The sequence below is a fragment of the Gasterosteus aculeatus genome, chromosome 20 (genome assembly GCF_964276395.1).
Source record: "Gasterosteus aculeatus chromosome 20, fGasAcu3.hap1.1, whole genome shotgun sequence".
Lineage (NCBI taxonomy): Eukaryota > Metazoa > Chordata > Actinopteri > Perciformes > Gasterosteidae > Gasterosteus > Gasterosteus aculeatus.
In genome coordinates, this window is record NC_135707.1 from 1,943,484 (window position 1) to 1,963,277 (window position 19,794).

At 48.2% G+C, this 19,794-nt stretch overlaps 1 protein-coding gene across 1 annotated transcript; it reads right to left on the reverse strand.

Moving 5' to 3' along the window:
* Positions 1 to 14,366: 14,366 nt before the first annotated feature.
* Positions 14,367 to 18,978, reverse strand: rps19 (ribosomal protein S19). The gene is made up of 6 exons (XM_040165983.2): positions 18,800 to 18,978; positions 17,969 to 18,039; positions 17,361 to 17,461; positions 16,417 to 16,600; positions 15,638 to 15,692; positions 14,367 to 14,425 (listed from the first exon to the last, which is right to left on the reverse strand). Exons 1-6 carry the CDS (start codon positions 18,917 to 18,919, stop codon positions 14,387 to 14,389), a joined length of 570 nt encoding a protein of 189 aa, XP_040021917.2. The 5' UTR covers positions 18,920 to 18,978; the 3' UTR covers positions 14,367 to 14,386.
* Positions 18,979 to 19,794: the final 816 nt, after the last annotated feature.

Below are 19,794 nucleotides of genomic sequence, written 5' to 3' on the forward strand. Positions count from 1 at the left end.
CAACTTACGTTTTTGATGAAATGAATTCATTATTTGTAAATTGTGGCGCAAATGGTGAAGTTTGACGGGTGCGATTCATCCTCCAGTTTAAGGCTAATAAATGAATCTGGCAGGTTATAAACCGTCATTCACATGTCGTAATCTTAAAACTAATTGGTTGCAATTAGAAGTCTGTGTTTCCTGCCCCGTTCAGGCCTTTTACCGACGCATTGGTCTGAAATTATGAATTAAACTTCCAAAACAACAACTGGAGGCGGGAGCGGCTGAACCTTGAAAGACATACCTTTCATTCCTAGACACGTAATCTCTTTACAATCTGCTGGGTATTGACTGGGCCCGCTGAGGTTCAGACATACAGTTATCATGAGGGACTAAGTGGCTTATTCAAAGCGCTGTGATTCCCGTCTGAGTGGCCCGAGTGGCCGCTGTGCGGATCTGTGAAGTCCAAAGTTGGCCAAATCCCATAAACATGTCAATCCCATACGAGATGGCTTACTGGAAGCGTTGCCCACCTGAGAGCTCAGCACCAACATCTCCTCCGGTCTCCCCGTCCGCCGGGGGAGACCGTTTGTCTCGGCCATCGGCGCGCCCTGCAGGTAATAATAGTCCCTCGCAGAGACACACATTCCACACATAGTTGCTCCAAAACAGCTGGTTAATATTTTCTTAGCTCCATTCAAAGAGAGGCAGCTCCACTGCGCCAAAGACATGAAACACACACACACACACACACGCAGACGATGACTTTTAAAAGGAAGACGCTGGCAGGAATATGCGTCTCTCTCTATCTATTCCCAGCAATGTCAGCAGGAGGGGAAAAAGCAGCCACTCATCTGTGATATTGACCCGTAATAATCATCTCTCTCCGTGCTATAAAGACAGGAGATCCACTGCAGGGGTCCCCTGTCCCGTGGGGACGGACGTGGCGCTGCGCAAGCCGCTGCCTGCTGCCGCCGTCGTGCCGCATAGCTGCAGGCCAGCGCTGATTTGGCGCGGCGAGGAGGTTTTCTTACGCGAGGTCTTTTAGTCATAGCGGTGGATGTAATTTGTCTCATTGGTTCATTACGTAATGGAGCTGCAGGGGAGGAGAGGAGGAGGAGGGTGGAGGAGGGTGGAGGAGGAGGACGAGGAGGAAAAGAGGATATGACAGAAGGGAGACGTGAGGATTCATGTAAGCCAAGAGTCATCCTTTAACAGTAACTCCACAGTACCTGCTGAGGTGGGCACGATGCTTCCTCGTTGAGGTGGCACAGGTGGAGCGAGGGCGGAGCAAGAGTGGGCTTGAACACCATCAGGAGGTAATGACATGAGTCATCCTCCTTCTTTAGACGGACTGTGTTTGGTGTTCTTTGCCACAGTCCACCATTAGCGAGGTGTCCTACACGTCCGTCTCACCAGCAATGTCGCCCACCTCCCCAGGGAGGCCGAGTGAGTCTCGTCCCAAATAAAAAAGGTATACCTCAAAAGATCTTCCTCCAGCCCAAACCCCTGGACAGTGAGGACAGCAGCTGGCTCCCAACCTGAAGAGGACGATCGATCAGGACCATGGGCCTCGGGGATGCCTACGCTCGTCCCTTCCCACGAGGCTGGAGACAACATGTTTGTATGACAAACCAAGGGGACGCAGGCGCGATCTTTCTTGGAATCCACCAAACAGATGTGGACTGGATGGTTGAACCCCCGTGAACCCTCTGTGTCTTGATCCACTGTCCCGCAACCAGGACAAAATCTCCACCGTCGCTCCTCAGTGCCTCAGGAACCAAGGGACGTCCTTTGAGACGTTTTGTGACTTCCGCTGGAACCACAAATTTGGCTTCAAACAACTTCTTCTGCACGCGGCTGCGCTGACTTGACTTTGATGAGTAAAAACGATCCGTCCCCAGGAGGGGGGGACAAACTGTCCACGCCGAATGTCATAGCAACCCACGCAATAACTGCTTCACTCCAAAGCGCTCAGTCGGGTGAACTGAGGGTCGAGATGCGAGTGGACCAACACTCTGAAAGTGTGTCTTTTGTTTGTGGCAAAGACCTTTCAAGCAGCTCCGTGCGTGTTAAATTACACGAAGGGGCTCATCTGCTGGCACCGAAGCGTTCGAGAACCTCAAGAGAAGAAGAAAAATGCAGTTACAGACACTCGTCGGAGGCGGGTTGTCACGCAGAATATAAATCAGATCAGCTCCCTCTGTAGTCCCTTATTTTAAGTGATTTCACACCGCACCCCGCGTAAGAAATGAAGCTACCTGACAGAGGGAATATCTGAGGCGTCAGCTTAAAGCGAGCGCATGAAGAGGAACAGAGACACGGAAGCACTACAAAGGGAGCAGAGATGTGTAATGAAAGAATAATGGAGTGAACAGATTAGAGGCGGAGGAGGGAAGAACTTTAATTCCAAAGTCAGGGGATGGGGAACGCAGAGCCTCGGGGGGATAACAGTCAGGCAGAAAGGGGAAAGCGAAGGTAAACCGTAATCTCGCACCAATTCTGATGTCTGGGCCCCGGCGCCGCAGGGATCCTTCACATCCCACCCTAAACCCTACGCTCTATTCCTCAGTTCTCCATCTCTGTCCATCACAATCCCTCCCCCCGCATCTTCCTCCCCCTCAGCCTCCTCCTCCCCGGCTCCCCGTTGGCCCGAGCAACAGACAATCCCGCCGCGGGTTTTTTCCCGGCATCGACGCGCGGCGTGAGCTTGAGTCACGGGACGTGCGGCGGTGACGAAGCCGCTCTCTCTGGGGAAAAAGCTGGACAGCTCACGTTTTGCTGCCAATTGCCCTGCGATGATCAACAGAAGTGCCTGAGATGAAGGGATGGTTACGACTCAGCGTCCGTCCTCTGCCCTCCGTGGGTTGAGCTGCCTCGCGTGTGATTGGATCTCTGTCTGTAGTGGTAAAATTAGAGGTGGGTAAACTCTGAATTTTGTGATCATACAGACCTCGACGCGATGCGAAGCAACGCAACACGAAGCGTTGCGGCACAATTGCAGATTCCGTTCCGCCCGCAACGACGACTACACCCTCCCCCCCGTCGGACCTTCACGACCGGTCCGCAAAATATTGTCTGACATGAAACCGGTCCGTGAGGTAAGAAAGGTCGGGGACCACTGGGCTGATCCGTGTGTTTACGCACCTCCTGGATCCTGATTGGTGTCGCAAGGCACTGATTGGATGCTCACAGACCGTAATGCAGCGCAGATGAACATTACAGATTCAGACTACGGCGTTTATATGTTCAACAATAGGAAACGTAGTCTTAGCTGTTTTAAAATTACACCAAGTTTATTTCGGATTATTCCAATGGAAGAATACAAGGTGCAGGGAACTTTGAGGTGCGTAAACGCCACTTATAGGTGCGTAAACGCTATTTCCAAAATTCCAGAGGTGCGTAAACGGCGTTTACGTGCGTTTACCCTCCACTACAGCCCTGCTCAGTGGGTAAAACAACAGCTGCTGCTACAAAGCTTTCAGCCCTGCAGGCAAACTGCATTTGTGCTGTTGGTGACGACGGGATCAAATGTTTGTTTGTTTTTATCCCCTTAAGACCCGCCCCCCCGCGTACAACATTCCTTACTGTGTCCTCGCGTCCGTCCCTGATAGGACGCCGGGCGCGACAACGGCCAGTAACCCTGCCAGGGTCACCGCTAAGGCGGCAGGAAATCCTGCTGAACGAGACGGAGTCACACGGGCGCCTTTGTGCCCACGGAGATGGTCGCCGCATCGCAAAGGTCAAATGGCAGCGCAGTTCACGTTCAACGGGAAAGTGGTTCATGCGACCCTTCCTGGTTTGAAAGGGTGAAATGCAACCGAATCTGTGGGTTTGAGCCGGTCTTCCTCCTAAACGTACAGAGAAGGAGGCGGATTGCAGTGGAAATGTGTGAATCCGGCAGACAAACCCTGAGCTGCTGCTGCAGACGACTACAAATGAAACCGTGAAACGCCAAAGCAATGATTAAACGGGGGAAATGGGGCCGTTTTGTGATTCACAGCTGTGAGCTCTGCATTCCAATAAAAGCTCGTGTAGACCGATATCTCAAACAAAATGTGTGTGATCCCCTTTTTTGGGCCTTTCCTTAAACACCAGCAGAGCGCTTTGCACGTTTGAATCTCACAACGCTGTCAAAACAGTTAACCCTCCATATTTCTCACGTCCCCACAACAGCGACAAACATTCTGCCGTATTCAATGCGGATATTTCACAATGCGTCACGTGTTTTTTACGCTGCGGATCGCGTCTGTGTTAAAGGGAACAAACGGGGCAATGGGCGAAGCGTAACCGCGTAACCAGCAGCCCGGCGCCTAAATGTGTCCCACGTCCTCCTCTGCACGGGGACGCAACTGTGAAGTGTAAATGAATACACAGTCAATCATATCGCACGGACCATCATCATGTATGATGATGTGACTGCATCAGTGTACAACTTTCTTCATGCTGTCAAAAAAAAAAATCAACGGAGTGTCTGTGTGCAACAGCCATGAAGGAGAGACGGGTTATCGTAAGCATCCGCAACGTAAGTGGCCATTTTAAATGTTAATGCCGAATTTATTACAATTCAATTACAGTCCATGTTGGGTGTACAAATTAAACCACATTTTATTACTTAATTCATCCCTGTTTTCTCATTATATCTTTCCAGCAACAATCTGATGTGAAATCAAAGAAACAAGCGTATCTACTTTAGAGACGGACGAAGACAAACCACGAGAAACTAAAGGGACAAACTGTTTTCAGACTGGATGAATGTGGCTTTACGAAACTACATGAATCTTCTTTCATGCGTTTCGTACCATTTGTTTGGACCACGGTTTTGGTCTTTCTGTAAAACATGTAAATGGAGCTTTCAGAGGAAAATTAATTAGGAATCAGCTCTTTTCCTTCAAAGTCCCACAGCGTTTCTGCACTGCGCTTTCTGCTGCTTACCAACACACACACACACACACACACACACACTCCTCCATGCCCGCCGGGCTGCGTGGACTCTATCGGGTTTACACCAACTCAACGTCGGCGTCGTCTCTGCACTCAAACCTGCAGGCTTGGAATTTGAATACATGAATCATTTTATAGAATATTAATCGTCTTTCAACCACTGAATGAATTGCAGGCAATTGCATTTTTCTCTCGTCGGCCTCGGGGGGGGGGGGTTACAGCAGGAATATGAGAGTGCACCACCTCCGTGAAGCTGAAGTGCGTGCTGCCCCGTCACGTTCGGCGCGTTTACGCCGTTCGTTTGGGTTTTCTGACGCCACCCAAAGCAATTCTCGACCCTGAACGCACCGCACACACCCGCTGGTGTGACCACAGCCGGTCCGCTGCGACCTGTGCAGCATCACGTCCAACAGTTCAACAGTGATATTATTACTATCACGGTCATGTGCAGCCGGTCGGTGGAACGTCGCCCTGGTGTCGGACCACGTTAGTCGGACCACGTTTGTCTCCATGAGTTAAAAGTGCAGCGTGGAGGTTTTTCCCACCTGTGTGTGTCTCTGCTGTCACCAAAGTGACGGGGTCCCATCTGTGTGTGTCCAATGGTGCCTGAACCATTAACATCTCTGCAGATGTGCCCCCCCCCACCCTCCCAGACGGTCACTCTCTCTCTCTCACACACACACACACACACACACACACACACACACACACACACACACACACACACACACACACACACACACAGGGCCTTCACTCTGATTGGTTAACTGACCGTAATCAATCGGTTCCTTTCATCCCCGCTAAGCTCCAACATCTCGTCCCTCAATCATCTCTCGCCTCCAACTGATCTTCTGCCCTCATCCATCTCTCCCCATGTCCAGTCCCCCCCCTTCAGCCCCAGTGATGTGCAGGGGGGGGGGGGGGTTGAGGAACAGAATGTTGCCCCGTCCATACAGCCAGAGGGCGACAGAAGAGGAGAAATTCAAAATAAGGGCCATTGGGATGAAAGAAGTTGTCCGTCAGAGGTGTGAAGAGACCGCGGAGGTTTTATGGGTGGAGGGAGAAATGAAAGACGGAAGGATCAGAAGGGGGGAGGAAAGAGAGGGAGTCACTCGTGTGCTTCGGTGCAGCAAATCGACCCGGGGGCCAGAGAGCAGCCAGTCAAAGAGGAAGCCAACTGCCCAAAAAGAAGGTTTCTGTTAAAAGAAGCAAAAAGACGTCTCGGACCGGCCGGCTTGAGGCTTCCACGTCGGGAGGGAGGGAGGAGAACTTCCACTGGCGCTCGTTTCTTCCTGATTCACCTACTTGGGGGTGGTGGGGGGGGGTACAAGGAGCGCACAATGGCATTAAAGATTAAAGTAGCCCCGATTGTGGCGTAACATATTTAGCCACAGCTCGTTGCTTCCGTATGAGTCCGAATTACTTCTGCTGCCCGGCTCGGCCGCTCAAATCAATATTTGAGCTTTAGTGATCAATTGGCAGCAGATGGTTTTTCCCATAAATGGGACTCGACTGAAAGCTGAGTGGCTCCAGTGAGAGTGCATTAGGGGCCCCGTCCCGCCACACTGATGTCAATTAGTGTGGCGGGTTTCAGAGCGTGTGTGTTTGCGTCTGCACCCCTTTTAACGGACCACGTGACTGCAGAGTCCAAAACAATCCTCCACATTCAGCGGCCCGATACGGCCGAGCCGCGGTGTCATCGAGGTGACCGCCGTGGTCACGCGTCATCGCTGTGAGGACACGTGACCTCGTGGGCCGAGGGTGACGACGCACTTGACCTCCGGCGGGAATCGACAGAGCTCCACTCTGCTCATAATGAGTCATGATGCACACGAGGGAGTCACATTTGTGTGATTCTTGTTTATCCAAGAGGAATCATGCTAACGGTCGAAGCTTTTAGGCTTTGAGTCACTCAACACAGGCTCTGAAAATTCTCCTCCCGTGTTTTAAACATTTTCTATTCCTCTCTAAATCATTGCAATTAGATTGTTAATTCCCCCCATGGGCACATTGTAATATTTCATTTGCATAAAAGCAGTTTGAATCACTAAGTGGGAAAATGATGACTTCAGAAACACTTTAATGACATAGTTTGGTATTTGAATTTCAAAATAAATGTCGACAAATTGTGGAGTTGCTTTTACTTCAAATTGAAAGACACAACCACTTGATTTAGCCACGACCTCTTTTGAGCGATGACCTGCGTTGGTCCGGAGGCCGCTGTGACCCGCTGACACGACTCCATCACCACGATCTCCGTCAGTAACTGTTGCTTCAATACGTCATCTTTCCTCATTCCACCGCTGCCGCCTCTCTCTCTCTCTCTCTCTCTCTCTCTCTCTCTCTCGCTCGCTCGCTCCCGTCTGAGCGATCTGGAATAAGTGTCTGAAATCTGCATGCGGAGCGCTCGGTTCCAGCTGTGAACAGAGGGGTGAAATGGAAAAGGCAGCGGGAGGAGAAGAAGCAGATTAGGCTCCTCTGACGGCGTGCGCTGCCTCCTGGCCGACGCCGGCTGAGCGAGGACGGGTAGGATGAGGAAGACGGGCGGGGGGCGAGGGGGGGGGGGGTGATGGAGGCTGAGAGGATAAAATGTGAGAAGCACAGAGCAGCCAAGTGAATGTGGAGGAACACAAAGAGAAACGCGGTGGGAAGATGGTTTGGGTCGGAGGTGGAGAAGACAGTGGAACAATCTGCTCTGGAAGGGACGGAAAATGGTGTAAAACTAGATCAAGACCTCCTCAAAGACACCCAGCGTTCTTCCTCAGACACAAAGGCGCGAAAAGCCACCACACAGACTGAAGGAACTCTGCTGCCCTTTGAAATGGTCGGACCTTGAACTTCAGCAGACAGACGGCGGCTGAGCGAGAAGAACGAGTGTGACGTCGTGCGCTGAGATTTGGGCCAAAGGTCCGTCTGAGGGACGTCGGACACTCGGGGAAAGAACAGAGGAGCCAAAAGCAGCTGAACGTCACGATGTGGAGATGAGAAACGATTGTTTTTAAGTAAAAGTTTGCTTTACATTATAATCAAAACATCGAAATGAACTTCAGTTTCATGCACACGCTCCAAATGTCAAGGGGCCAGTTTGGTAGATTGCTATTCATGAGATTCCCGCGCTGGTGCCACGGCGGCGAGGTGGGTATTGACCTCAGCTGGAAGCGCCAGATGGGAGAAAGAGAGAAATAGATTGGGGGGGCGGGGAGGGAATAAACTGCGTAATGGAAAACGAAAAATGAAATAATGAGAAGAGAAAATGAGACGCAGAGAAACCAGGAGAACAATTTCTCCATCAGGACCCAGAGAGGCGCGACCCTGTTATTTGCTCCCTGCCCGTATGGGCGAGTGCATAATGTCGCCCCAATGTTGTACCCGGCCTCTGCCACTCGGCCCGGAGAGGAAGGCTCCCCGTGGTGTCCCCGTGGTGTCCCCGTCTCCTCAGAGGACAGATGACGGTGGTCAAACGCCACGTTTGTTCTCAGCTTCCCACCACGTCCCAAACGGACCCCAATCACGACTCACAAACCAGCGTCCACGGGGTCGCTACGGGAGAGTCAATAATAACGTGCATTTTTCTGGGCCAAATGTGCGCATCTGAATCGGCGGCGTCGAAACCGAATAAACGCCCCGTCTTCGTGGAGGGAGACGATTCTCAGGGGACGTTGCTGGGGGAGAAGAACTGTGGGTGAAGAGAAGAGGACGCTTTGAAAGCCGCTCTGCCGTTAACAAGGTTTCTGCTAACAAACTCACCTCGATGTTGCACTGTTCTTGCACGCAGTTGCGGAGGCAGTGTGTAGTGTTTTTTCTCTCTCACACACACACACACACACACACACACACACACACACACACTCGTGTGTGCTCCTCAAAGACAGTAGTCCATTGATAACACCAGAGGGTTGACTGGCTTATCTCTTCAGGGAGGGAAGGTACGGAAACAAAAAGCCCATTGACAGATGGAGGGTTTCCCGAGTCCAAGGTCACGTATTTCTGAAAATAATAATGTGCAGCGACACGAGTGGCAGCGAAAGAAAAACAGAAAGAGAGATGAAAATGGAAATGAAAATGGTGAAGGGGAAGTAATGAGTAAAGGGTGAATGTGGAGAGATGGTGGGAGGAACTGAGGGCACCTTAGGGAGGGGTGAGGACATGGTGGTCACCGTGTAGAAGAGACAGCGCAGAGGAGCCTGACCTCTGCACCACAAACACACGCGCACACACACACAACACAGACACACACACACACACGGCAGGGCGGGCTGTCATGAATGAAAGTCGGGCTGCAGACAGTCTCGTACGACGTGGCTCACAATTCAATTGGCAGACAGGTTAAGAAAAGTCACGAGATGATCACAATGAAGCTACACACACACAGACACACACACACACACACACACATAATGAGTAACTGGATGTAGTGCATATAGACTTCTCTGGGATGCAGAGATACTGGTAAGAATCCCATGTGGGGGGGAGACAGTTCCACATCACAGTTCAAAGACATGCGTCCAAGTGTATTGTACCTGTGCACATTGTACCTGTATTGTACCTGTGCATATTGTACCTGTATTGTACCTGTGCATATTGTACCTGTACATATTGTACCTATATTGTACCTGTGCATATTGTACCTGTATTGTACCTGTGCCTATTGTACCTGTACATATTGTACCTGTATTGTACCTGTGCATATTGTACCTGTACATATTGTACCTGTATTGTACCTGTGCATATTGTACCTGTGCACATTGTACCTGTATTGTACCTGTACATATTGTACCTGTATTGTACCTGTGCATATTGTACCTGTACTGTACCTGTACATATTGTACCTGTATTGTACCTGTGCATATTGTACCTGTACTGTACCTGTGCATATTGTACCTGTATTGTACCTGTGCACATTGTACCTGTATTGTACCCGTGCATATTGTACCTGTACTGTACCTGTGCATATTGTACCTGTATTGTACCTGTGCACATTGTACCTGTATTGTACCTGTGCATATTGTACCTGTACATATTGTACCTATATTGTACCTGTGCATATTGTACCTGTATTGTACCTGTGCCTATTGTACCTGTATTGTACCTGTGCATATTGTACCTGTACATATTGTACCTGTATTGTACCTGTGCATATTGTACCTGTGCACATTGTACCTGTATTGTACCTGTACATATTGTACCTGTATTGTACCTGTGCATATTGTACCTGTACTGTACCTGTACATATTGTACCTGTATTGTACCTGTGCATATTGTACCTGTATTGTACCTGTGCATATTGTACCTGTACTGTACCTGTGCATATTGTACCTGTATATATTGTACCTGTATTGTACCTGTGCATATTGTACCTGCATTGTTGTACCTGTATTGTACCTGTGCATATTGTACCTGTATTGTACCTGTGCATATTGTACCTGTATTGTACTTGTGCATATTGTACCTGTGCATATTGTACCTGTATTGTACCTGTGCATATTGTACTTGTACTTGTCTTGGTTTGGCCAACAGGGTTTTCATGTGCAATGACGGATATTTCGAGTGCACTATTTAGCTTTCACCTCCTTTCAAAGGCGTTTGTTTGGCTAAACTGTTGGTCGTATAAAAGGTTGCAGGGTAAAAGTATATATATATATAAGATTATATCTGATACAAGTATATATTTCAATGTAAAACCTTATTGTGCAAATGACCTCCATCTGCCATTACAGTATGCACTATAGAATAAAACACATGCCTCTCAGGAATAAGCAGCAGCACATTTTGAAGGAGGACTGAGGTCCAAAGGGGAGAACAAAGCTGTGGTGACACATGACGCCGCTTCAGGGAGGATTTGAACATATCCAGAGGAAGCATATCTATCTACACTGGACTCCATGTGTGGTCTTAAAGGGGTGCAGGGAGGAACGACCTCTGCAGTCGGAGCACGGAGGCGATGCCACAGGCCCTGATAACAGGCGGTAAGGCGACAGGGCAGTGATGGCGCTAAAGGACAAAGCGTGGAGGGAGGTTAGCAGGAAGAGGGCGAACGCCGGCGTACAATGGGGGAGGTGGAAGGGGGCGAGAGCATCAGAGCGATGAGGTGCGAGCGTGAGGAATTGTTGCGGGTTGAAAAGGAGAAAGAGACCAAAGAACGACGGGAAAAAGTCAGAAAAAGTTTCCTTGTTCTGTAAAAGGTTTGAGATGAACCAACAAGACCAACTACTGCGTTATTTAATGCGCCAGAATCCCCGCGAGGTCCTACTGACCCAGTCACATGTCAAACACAGCGTCCTTTTTCGGCCATTCCGACCCACAATCCCTTGCACAGCAGGAGATAGGTCACGTCAGCGGAGCCCGATGACAGCCGATGACAACTCGCTGAAGGAAGATATCGGGGGCGGGGGGGGGCACGGTTCAGCATGTTAAGACCAAGCGGTTTGTCTCAAGCGGACACGCGTCTCCCTCAACTTCACAGGACGCCTCCTGTTGACCTTCAGGTTCTGTCTGATGTACTTGATCACATGGTTTTGACTTTGCAACGGCGAGTGCAAAGCGCTGGAGAGGATCAGCAATGGAGGCGCTCTGCTCCGCCTTCCTCTGGAGACTCCTCCCCCTTCCAGACGGGTCGAGGGGGACTCCTCACTCAGGCCGTCACTGTCAGCTCTGCGCTGCCGTGTAGCTGCCTCCCTCCGTCACTCCTTTGTTGTGCGCCGAAGGCCGCCGCATCAAAGTGGCAGCGACACACACACACACACACACACACACACACACACACACACACACACACACACACACAAAGAGAAGACCCACTGTGCAATTCAGTCAGTTGGGCTGGCTTTGTAGACTGCATCTGTTCTGCGCCCTGTCATTCTCCCTTTGCACCCCACCCTCTGTGACAGGTGGAGGCGATTCAGGAGACACACACAAAGCTCACAGAGACCCAAAAGTCACCGACACACACACACACACAGACAGACACACACCTGCTGGGGGGGCCGTGCTACGGGGCCCCGTGGTGCCAGGCAGGCGGAGCAGCACGTCGCATGTTTACACCACCTGCTCTCAGCACGGCCAGCGGAGGAGGGATTAACACACACACACACACACACACACACACACACACACATACAGTAGACAGATGTACATGAGAGCAGTAAAGCATGCCGGAGGTCAACAAGGTCAAACATATTCGTCTTTTGACACACAGGGACACGTCCATACGTCCACCAGCGTCAACCCACCGGGACGGACGAGTCTTCTTCTCACTTACTCACTGATGCGTGTCATTAAAAAATAAAGGACCACCGACCTTCTGACCTCGGACTAATTTCTACAAACAACTTCCTGCAGATCAGGGCTGAGCGCGACTAGGCCGCATCTCCTTTGTTGGTTTAATCGCTGGCTTGTAGAAACAAGAGTTAATTAGGTTAAAGGAAAATAAATAAATACCCGAGCTTTAGTAAAAACAAAGAATGGAAAGTTGGCAAAACGTGAGACAAAGGGCCGCGGTTTTGGTAAGAAAGAGATGTAGTTTACGAGGAAAAGTGCCGATGTCATCTGCGCTCAGCCAGGAATGTATTCTGTGGGATCACTGCCAACTTCTCCCAAGAAAGCCCAGTTCCTTCAATATGCCAAAGAACAGGAATGCTGGGAAACTTTCTGAGGGGTCTTGTCATCTCGGGGGGGGGGGGGGGGACCTGCCAGAGGGCATGAAGCTGTGGGCTGACAGAGTGTGTGTGTGTGTGTGTGTGTAGGAGCTCTCCCGATAGCGGGTCTATTTTAGAGACACTCGTGCAGCGGAGACATTTCTTAGTTATCTGCGGTTTCCAGCCACGAGGAGGTGAGAGTCTGCATCCAGTCTCAGTGTGATCAGGCTGAGCTGCCAGAAGAAGTGTGAGTAGGTGTAGGTGCAGCTCCCCCCCTCCCCTCCTCCCCCCACCACACACACACACACAACAAACCCTGTGGATGTGCATGGATGTTGTTGGAGGAGGAATAGTTTCACAGCATTAATTGCCACAGTGCAGCCTGCTGATAATTGGGCTGCACAAACAGAGTGACAGGAGCTGAAATCACATTAACATAAAAATACACACACACACACACACACACACACACACAATACAACAGTGAACAAACAGTGCAGAACTTCTCCTGGTGGGTAACACACACTCAGTCAATCCTTCGCTCTCTTCCACAGTAAAGGGAGGGAGAGGGGGGGGAGACTACAGGTTCAGGTGGTTTTCGAATGGAAAAGGTCCACATATGGAGATGAGCGAGTGTATAAAGAGAGATGAGTATTTCCTGAGAGACGTGCAGAGTAATTGGGAGGCTTTATGGTGATTGACACGGAGAAAAAAAAAAAGTCAAATGGCGAGAGCCGCGTGCTGAGCTCAGCTCGCCGTGCTGCGTGTACTCTGAAGGAAACACTGCAGGCTCGTTGTCTTGGGATCTGCACCACAGCAGCAAGGATAATCTCATAGAAGAAGCAGAAGAAACCAGCAGATTGGATGTTTTAGTCATTCGCTTCCTCGGGGATTTGTTACTGTGTGATGTAGGAGGAGATATTTGAAAACAGGCTGGAGCAGCGGGATCTACTGCTCTCGAGATCCTGAGGAGGCCTTGGAGCCGCGGTGCAGAACATCATGAGGCATTCTACAGGCTTTGGCACCATCTGCAGGACTCCAGAAACACCGGCCAATGAAACCACTCAGCCGGCCTCCCTCTTCAACGCCGGGCAACAGAACAAAGTGCATCTCCTCACAGAAGCACGACGCTTCCAAACGGGGGGAAAAAGAACAAAACATGCTTAACGCTTTAGGTTGAATTCTAGACACTAATCTGGTTGCTTTTATTGGACAAGCTGATGTTGGCAGCAGAAACGGATTACTCTTGATGAACAACACCCACAAAATAGTTGGTCACACCAGAGAAATAAAGTGGTGGTGACAATTGTGTAAAAAAAGGCCATTATTGTCAAGTTTGATAGAAGAACCAGATATGGTCCATTTCTGCCACCAGGTGGCACTGTGGCCCTGGACTGAACCGCTAATCTATGACGTCATTCCGCATCAGCTTCCCCCTTTAACTTAATTTTCCAGTCTCATCGGATTCATGACATGATTAATATGGAGTCCGTGGTTGCAAGCGTTAGTGTGCCCCCCTCACCCCCCCCCCGCAGGGAGCCTTTGGTGCATAGCGGATATGATTTAGCTGGCCTGGTTTATGAGGCTAATAAACAGTCTTTAAACGAGCCAGATGTTCATATTGATACGTAGAATAGCTAATCGGGTCAACAGTTCACATGTCCCCCCTCCACTGCAGGTCAATTGGCACAATATCTCCAGTCAGGGAATTTTATTTATCCAACTGTCCTTCAGAGTGTGAGCGGCCCATTAATGTCCTGACGTTGATCTGCATTGGTCACATGTGTTGAAAACAGAAGGCACACAGTGTTTGACTTTCTCCAAAAGATTTATTGAACAGCTACAGTTTTCTTGCTGGCAGCTGAAACCTGTGGAGAAAAACAAGAAAAGAAACATGAGGCATATTCAGGAATTAAGTCAAGCAGACCGCGTTGAAGTGTTTTTGAACAACGTTGTCTCCTATAAAAAAAAAAAAAATTGATCCTACTACTCGCTGTGTAAAAAGTATTTTAACTGGTTCATCGTGCTGCCATAGGAACTATTTACTCCTGTTTATCAATCGCGATCAAATGAACATTCCATTTTCTTATTCTTACTAAATAGAATTTTATCATGTATTGTGCAACTTCAGGAAGCAAGATAGTATCAAAAAATGCAATTTCAAGGGGGCTTGATTTTGGGGACAGTTACCAGGAGAGCGGTTTCCCTCATTTAGTCTTCTACGGAAATGACACGCAGCTTTTAAAAAGCCATCAGAAGCTACAACACAGAAGGGGGAGCGGCGCCACAGCAACACGCAGTTTCAGGGGCAACAGTTTCAGGGGCAGGCAGGTGGGCGGGGCTGAGCCTGCTCATTAGCATGCTGCTCATTAGCATGCTACCCATTAGCATGGGTAAACAAGTAGAAAAGTGGTGCCATACGGCGAACTAGCTAAGCATGAAATTCCCTCCACATGTTTACCCCGTTTACCCTTGGATCGTCACAACACTGCTGCCCGGCTGCTGATATTTTTTGACAAGACCCAACTGAGATCCGTTTGTAAGCGAAGGCGAGCAAACAATGCCAGTAGCGCGCCACACAAATCACTCTGCTGGTGGAGGAGAATTCGCCCGGAGGACGAGTTGTTTGAAGAGCCTTGCATGGCGAAGCGACACTGCGGCTGTGTACTCCCATAACAGATGAGGTGTCGCAGCAACGCAACGGGGCGGCGTGCGTGTGATCACTCGCGCTGGCGGCACAGCCGGGAGGGAGTCTTAGTGTCACATGAAGCGCCAGTGTGACACGCAGTCAAAAACAACCTTTTCCTGGCCGCTATCAGGCTGCACGGATATTCATTCAGCCACACGGACGCTGATAGCGGAGCGTTCATATTCCAGCAGTAGGTTGACCGGGCTGTAGCGCACATGCTAAAACGCCACAGCTTCATTTTCAAAGCAGCGGCTCGCCAACACCCCTTAGTGTTGTTCCATTAATGAGGGGTAAAGAGGAAAGGGGGTATGGAGGATTTAAGATGGTCTTTACCATCACCAAAGAACATGCAACGTTAAACATAACTAGCAAAGACAAGTTAGTCTCTCACCTGGCCGGCAATTCTATCCAGGTCTCTGGTTCCCTGGGAGGTGACTCTGCGACCACTGAGGGAAAGTAGACAAATATCAAGTAAAGGACACAACTCAAAGACCAATACTAAAGTCAGGAAAAGCCACACAGCAATATACCAGCCACACAGAAATCTAATCCTGCCCACTTTGAATGATGTGTGTGTGATTACAGCTTCACTAAACACTCAGGAAATCCAAGCTTACAGATTTAAAGTCTGATTTCATTAATGTGGGTTTTACAAACTTAATAGTATTACCAGTTAGTGAGTGCAACAACAACAATGCTGAATCTATACAGAAATATCTAAAAACCTGTTAATCTGCATTATCACAAAACTAATAAATATTACGTCTTGTACAGAGTCCAAATCCTTTTGTACAACATTGCACTTCAATAAATGGCTACAGATTAAATTAAGACAAATGGACAGAAAATCCATTTTCTGTGACTGAAACTTTGCCTCAGTCAGTTTTATTTGAACTAATTGTAACTTATCAAATATAAAACTAAACTGCCACCATTTGGATAATTGTTTTGAATGGAATTGATCGTTGTTGCTGCACTAATCAGAATCCGTTGATTGAAAAGTACATTACACAGAAGGAATACATGAAATGGCTGATTAAAAAACTCAATCAAGGCAGCGCTGAACATAACTGTATTGAATGTTAATTGACTACTTGTAACAAATGAATATTAGCACGTCTAGTTTTTAATGTAGCCCATCTAGTGGATACAATAACTGGAGGTACTAACCCATTGGGATCCTTCTCGATCATCTTGAGGAGCTCGAGGGCCTGCAGCACCTTACGAGCCACGTTCTTGGATCCTACACTAAAATGAGCAGGACACACACCGTTCCTCTGGCGACCGCCGTAGATCTTGGTCATGGAACCTACACCAGCACCTCCACGGAGGTACAGATGGCGGACTGTCGATGCTGTGGGAGCAGAGGGGGATGAAGGTGCAAAGTCAGTACCTTGCCTTAAAAGTGCCCTCTAAGAGGGGAAAGGCATTACTTGGGTAAATGGACAAGAAATCAGGACAGAAAAGGATTAAGTGGTGCCGTTTCATATTTCATGGTGTGGATCTCCAAGCAGTGAGCGTCCTATCCGTAAAAAAGTTTTTTTTTAAAAAGACAAAAGTATGAATACAAGCCATGGCACTCAGGGGTTATTCAAGTGGACCAGTAACATCGGCTGTCAATCATTTCATAGATTTGAACGTCCATCAGGGCCAACAATCGCAATACAATTATGCTATTTAAAAGTAACATTAAATAACATTTTATTTGTCAGAATAGTTAGACATTAGAATCGGAATGTGAAAAAATATATCCTAATTTTAAAAAATAAGTGCAAGGGACACGGAGCGGGCGATGCATTGGGCTTGGTGCAATGCGGTCGGATGTTGGAGACGTTCATTTATATGTAAAATGAATATTGCAGCACGATTTCAGAATGTGCGATGTGTCATTTTATCGCATATCGACAGGCCTAAAAATCACAGGTTTGTGCCGACACTTTGAGCAGAGTAAAGCCAGCCTGCAGAGCGACAGCCACCGTTATGATGAAAGCAACACGTAGAAAAGGAATGCATTCTTTTGCTCAATAAGCACTTTACGCCAAGATAAAAGACCCTCTTTGAATGAAGGTAAAAAAGAAATGACAGTGGAATCTTAGAATAATCTTTTGACTTACCGGCTCTGATGTAGAACCAGTTCTCATCACTTGGGGCAAGCTCCTTGTGTTTACCCAGCTTGACGAGGTCCACCCAGTCAGGCACCTTCAGCTTTCCTGACCTGGAGACGGGAGGCAAGCGTCCGTAAGCACAACACCACAGAAGGCCGTGGAGGAGTTCTCCACCCGAGAAGACTCAGTGGAGACACTGAAGTGAACCAGGTGAAGTAGAGACCAACTTTTAAGTCAACAACTACGCTTCATACTCCAAGAGCAGCTAAACAGTCACCACAACTTAAGCCACAGACATGCTAGAGTGATATTTCAATCTGCTCTGACCCATTCACAACTATGTTAACACAAGCACAGCATCCTTGCTCCGCAAAGAGTGCAGTTATTTTGCAGCGTTGCCTTATAGTAAAGTCTTTAATTGTTTTCACAATGACTTTATGATGTGTGGCTGCTCTTGACACAGCATAATAATCCTAAAACGTTTACGCCTAAGAAATGTATATTTAATTAGGCTAAAACGTATTTCCCTCTAACAGCGCAGGTAGTATTAACAACTCTGCATTAAGCTGTCGGGGAGAGCTTGATTCTCACCCATTCAGCCCACACGTTGTACTCACTTCTTCAGGAAGGCCGCCAGGGCTCGGACAAACTCCTGCTGGTTGACGTCTTTCACCGTGACACCAGGCATCTGGGACGAGACACACGTTTCAGGGATATGAACAAACACAGCCCCGCTGGAGAGCACGGTGGTGGTTCTTTGTTGAATAACGGGAACAAGAGTCTCCCGTTTTCACAGCGAGCACGCGACAGGCTCAACCACATCGGTAACTTCGGGGCTGCGTGGGTACGACCGGGTTCCCTCGGCTCAGCGAACTACCAACGCGATGTACGGAAGAGCTAATGGAGATGCATTTAATCAATAGAACGGTCAAACCAACTATTTTAGTGGCGGTTTAAGTGTTAGGGACCTCAGCTGCACGCGCAGCCTGTAGTAGCGTCACATACAGCAGGGAAGGCTAACGATCAAGCTAACTTTCACCGACCCGTTACAAGAGGAACAATTAAGTTAATACTGGTAATTTCTAAATCCATTACATTGATCGCAATAGCGTCACCGGTCCAGGGAAATCCATTTCGTTAAGTTGTACTTTAACGTCACATTTATGCAAAACACAAAACGCATAAACGCGACAGCTAGCCGCTAACTAGCTAGCAGGCCTCAACGCGGTAGCATGGAGGCAGCCATTACGGACAAGAGCTAAAGTGAAGCCGCATCATTCAAGTATAATTGTTTTAAGAACGAAAGAACGCGTCAAATAACCTCGTTTAAAGCTCAACCAATTTGTTAACGTCTAACTCATATCCTATATGGCCACATATGTGGGAAACCGCTTTAGATTTTAAGCCATTTAGCAGCATGTAACAGAGAACGACATGTAGCGCTTTACCTTGCTTGTGGACAGCGAAGGGAAGAGGGTGGAACGGGGTTTCCAACGGATGTTAAAACGGGCAAATCTCGTTCTGTAACGCGAGACCAGAGCGTTGTTTTTTGCATCGATGCCGCTCATCACACTCGCCGAACATATTGGCTCAATCCCGAGGTCTCCCCAGAACCCTAAACGCGCATTTACATTACATTAATTGAACGTATTTATTTCCTATTTTCATACGTCTTCCAGGCTCTTTACTGTTTACTCATGAGATGAGAGGTCATTTAAAAAAAATGTTTTACTGTTTTTTTTGTTTTGATAAAATAGCATAAATGACTAAATTGAATTGGTTGGGACTGGGCCATTATTACTCCGTCCCATTCATTGAAGTACAGTTTCTAAAGTAGTATTACCTTGAATAATCACATTTAGATTTTCACATATGCTCCAGAAAAAGGGAAATTGTTCATTTTGAGATTACTGGTGTCGGAAGTATCAGTTTATATTTTAACTGAAGATACAGAGGATGGAACATGTGACATAACAGTGTCATACTGCTTGTGTAATATGTATTTTCCCTTCCTACCCTCCTCCGGTCCACACTTCCACAATCAACCAATGCTATGCAGCTGCATCTCAAATCGCAGCAGGCAGAGGCTACTTTGGAACTGTCTCTGTTTTTTTATTGTGCCGCTTTATTTATGTGGGACTCAATTGAGCCCAACGAGTCGTGAGTTTCTTTTGGCTGACCCAGGAAAAATGATTAGTATAGTATGATATAGCTGGGGGTTTTATTTTGGAGATACATGCACATTCTCCTGGCACGAGCTGATTTGCATGAAAAAAAATAATAAACTGGATCGTTTGAAGAAGGCAAAATTCAATTCTTAGATCTTTTTTCAGTTGCTCCAGGCTTAGTTATCTCTAGTGGTCAGTAGAGCTTTATACATTTCTACGTATTGATTGACTGATGTAAGATCCCAGGAATAACATGGATAATGTGAAGAATAAGC

Coding starts and splice junctions, on each gene's coding strand:
- rps19 (XM_040165983.2), bottom strand. CDS start 18,919: ATGAGCGGCATCGATGCAAAAAACAACGCTCTGGTCTCGCGTTACAGA. Junction 18,040..18,799: donor CTTCGCTGTCCACAAGCAAG/GTAAAGCGCTAC, acceptor GTCTCGTCCCAG/ATGCCTGGTGTCACGGTGAA. Junction 17,462..17,968: donor CTGGCGGCCTTCCTGAAGAA/GTGAGTACAACG, acceptor TCCCGTCTCCAG/GTCAGGAAAGCTGAAGGTGC.